The 3,685-nt window shown below is 33.1% G+C and overlaps 1 protein-coding gene and 1 long non-coding RNA gene across 2 annotated transcripts; both read right to left on the reverse strand.

Annotated features, from left to right (window-relative positions):
• Window positions 1-59: 59 nt before the first annotated feature.
• On the reverse strand, window positions 60-632 carry LOC109590811 (uncharacterized). The gene is made up of 4 exons (XR_002189507.1): window positions 597-632; window positions 443-547; window positions 294-392; window positions 60-171 (listed from the first exon to the last, which is right to left on the reverse strand). It is a non-coding gene; the product is annotated as an uncharacterized LOC109590811 (long non-coding RNA).
• A 79-nt stretch (window positions 633-711) lies between these two features.
• On the reverse strand, window positions 712-1,619 carry LOC109590810 (uncharacterized). The gene is made up of 7 exons (XM_020006685.1): window positions 1,591-1,619; window positions 1,498-1,539; window positions 1,346-1,414; window positions 1,239-1,295; window positions 1,128-1,181; window positions 958-1,084; window positions 712-907 (listed from the first exon to the last, which is right to left on the reverse strand). The coding sequence occupies exons 3-7, from the start codon at window positions 1,400-1,402 to the stop codon at window positions 744-746; spliced, it is 459 nt and encodes a 152-aa protein (XP_019862244.1). The 5' UTR covers window positions 1,403-1,414; window positions 1,498-1,539; window positions 1,591-1,619; the 3' UTR covers window positions 712-743.
• Window positions 1,620-3,685: the final 2,066 nt, after the last annotated feature.

A 3,685-nucleotide genomic window follows, 5' to 3' on the forward strand; every position in this document is an offset into this window, starting at 1 on the left:
CATATTGTAAATCCGCTTTTAATAGTCATGTAACTAGTGGCAACCACACCTACCTATGCCCTTGTAGATGTTAAAGATTTCATTTTCTTTACGAGTTTCTAAGAATAATGCAAAAGAATAATAACCTCTAGCTCCACCTAGAACTAGCTGCCTGATAGTTTGATGCTGAAACTAAATTTAACATAAAGATTAATGCATGATATAGCACGGTCTCGTCACCCAACCCCTCCTCCAAAAGCGAAGGGGTGGGGCACAAGATTATACATGATCATTTTATGATCAATAAAACTCACTTCATCAAGATCAAAGGAATGATCCATTACTTTATCAACATAATTATATTGAACTAAACGACATCTCTCAATAGGAATATGAGGAGCTAATTCCATTAACTGATGAGGAGAAAAAAATGAACAAAAATAAATTAACTAAAACAATGAACCTCATAAGCTTTATCCAGTACACAGGGTAGTAATTCATCTTTATGTACTTTAAGTATTTTCCTCACTAATTCACCAGTAACAGGATGATTACAATATAAATCAATCTATAAAATAAAACCATAGATAGATAGTACATACTTTGTATGATCTTACTTCATATGGTTTTTCTTCAGTTTTTTGTTTCTTTTCTTTCTGTCTCTTTTCCTCAATCTCTTTCAAATCTAAAAACAGCAAATGATGAGGCACACATCATCAATATAACCTCTAATATCTTTTATAATCTTCTCATTGTGTTCTCTTTCAGTAATTAGTTCCATATTCATTAATGTTATTCTTTCTTGTAATTTCTCCCATTATTCTTTTATTATCTACTAATGGCTGATAGTCTGGACTTGTCCTTGCTTTAAGATGAAATTTGAAGTCATCAATTTCAAAAGACATTCCTCTTCTCACTCTGCTAGCAGCTTTATAATTAATTATATAATTATTATTATAATTAATAAACTACTCTAACCTGAATCAGTATTACTAGCAAGTGATCTCAAATACTCAATCTTCATTTTTGATAATTTGTTTGGCAAATCTTTTATCTCATTAAATTTAGACCTCAATACAGTCAACTCTTCATAAAGTGGTTCTTCCTATTAATAATTATTATAATTAATACAAGCTAGTGAGATATACCTCAACTTCCTTAACTGATTCAGTATCACTTTGAACAAACAATAAATCATCTTCCTAATTTGGAAACAAATGAGATTTCAAAACCATTCTCTGAATGTTACACTAGCTAACTTCAGGTAATGTCAATGCTTTCACCATTAATAGTTCTTGCTGCAACTGACTTGTTTCCTATTATAAATACAAAATTGCATTGTAGTCTGCATGATAGTATAATATACCTTCTCTTTGCTACTGATAGCATCTCTTAGTTTATATTCAGCTTCTTCAAGTATCATATAAGAAATAACCTGTAAAAAAAGAAATCAGTCATATTACTGAAAATGCATACAGTCAAGTACATGTAAAACTCAAACTATATTTTATCACTGACCTCAGTATGTTGTAGTAAGTCTTGATCCTTTTCTTTTAGTTCCTATACAATACAATATTCATAAAACAATATTCAATTATTCATATTATGTACCTTTTGTCTAACATTTTGTCTCCTCCATAATGTTAAGTTACCAATAGTCAGTTTCTTTAATCCTTGTCCCATTAGCATATGAATATTCTCTATCATCCTCAATACAGTAAACCCAACATCAGAGAAAGGAAAGGAGCAAGTGACAGTTATGGAATTACCAGATTCTATATACTTAATGATCAGCAATTTATTAGACACTTTTGATAAGATGCCTTTGATATCCTCCAGCATATGTTCCTCAGGCTCCCAGTCAAAGGTGAAAGTAACTGTTTGGCTTTGAAGGTGAGAAACAGAGTCGAATCTTTTTTCCAGACAAAGACTAACTCTGATTAAATTGTAAAATTCCTTTAACTCTGTCTTATATGCTTTAATGTGTTCCTCTGCCTCAGTGATCTTCATTTCCTCCACTATACTATGGAGAAGTGCAACATTGGTCAGTGAACACTCATCTTTAACATGACGAAGGATACTTGAGATATCGCAACACTGCTCTACTTTTTTACTAAGACTGCTGTAACAAGACAAGAATTCCTTGATGTCATCAAAGTCTAAATTTCTCTTTAAAATTTTGCAAACATTGTACAACATCCTTGTGTAAGAGATTCTTATTGAACTGAACTCTTCAATTAAATGCTTAGGAACAGGAACTTCAACTACAACAAATATTTCCACTAATAACGCAGTAAAAAACTTATGCTATACCTTGAGATAAAGGTTGCAATGATGAATTATTAGTAGCTTCAGTATTAGTGCTAGCTATACAAATAAAGGTATATAGGTCTTAATATTGTGAAAAAAAATGATACTATTGGCAAGCATAAATATATACCAGATTGAGGTTGTGTTGCATTGGTCTCATCAGTGCTTGATGTACTGTCTATTAATATAATAAATGCACATGTATTATCAAATAATAATTATTACCTTGTGGAACTACATCATGATCTTCAGGAACCACACCCACTTCAGGAGTAGGAAAATACTTAACTAAAAACATTAACAACAAAGCATAATGTAACAACACCATTATTATTATAATACTCACTAATATCATCCAGTATAGTTTGTCCCAGTGATACATTAGTACTGATTGTACACAATGCATTAGCAAATGTATGTAAACTGTTGGGATCAGTTTGAACAGCTTCTTTGACAGCAGTTAATAGAGCCTCACGTTGATTAGGAATAGAGGGACTAGCTGACACCACTCTACTAACTGCTTCTTGTGTTAACATACGCTCAGCATAAAGTAACCAAGCAATACTGACAGGATCACAAAGAGACTGAGACAGGACAGTATGACGATTATTAAAAATATTAATAAGAACCTGAGGCTCTATGATAGAAAATGCAATGATTATAGTTACATACAGTTATGGTTGACTCACTTAACTTCTCAGCTACAGCAGTTTCATTCATAGATCCTAGAGCATCTGACAGTGAGTTCAAGTTAGCTCCTCCTCTACTGTCAACATTATCAGCTCTGTGTAGCCAATAAGATAGGCACTCTGTCAAGCATTGATTCACATCACCACGATGCTTCATTTCAATGGCATCCAGAGTATCTTTCAGTAGACCTAGTCTCAGTCCCAGCTCTTGCCATTTTGTTCTTTGAAAGTTACATTTCTTCAATAAGTCAAGGACATCAATCAAGTCACCAATATCTGTAGGTAAACATCAAAAGAGTGGATTTAGAAGTAAGAATGTACCTAGACAAGTTTGATTAGTGGCCATCTCTGTACAGTCTTTTCGCCAAATGCAGATCACGTGAGAATTTATTTTTCCCTTGACGTCATAATGGCGGGAAAGTAATGGCTGGCCTTGTGTTGCTTTTGTGCAATTGATATGATGCTGGATGGTTTATAGTTCTATATAACAGCCTCAAACTGAAAGCAAGGATGTGTAGAATCATTAGGTTAGTTTTTTGGTTGAAAATTTAGCTATACTGGAATGCAATGCTGTAAATTGCATCACCCTGTCCATGATGAGTAGCGCTCATGGACTTCTGCAGCTACATATTACCTGCACTACTGCAAAACTAATAAGACATTGGTTGGCAGGATAAATAGTTACGTGTACAAGTACTTATTATATT

The sequence above is a fragment of the Amphimedon queenslandica genome, unplaced genomic scaffold (genome assembly GCF_000090795.2).
Source record: "Amphimedon queenslandica unplaced genomic scaffold, v1.1 AMPQUscaffold_9440_Cont18527, whole genome shotgun sequence".
Lineage (NCBI taxonomy): Eukaryota > Metazoa > Porifera > Demospongiae > Haplosclerida > Niphatidae > Amphimedon > Amphimedon queenslandica.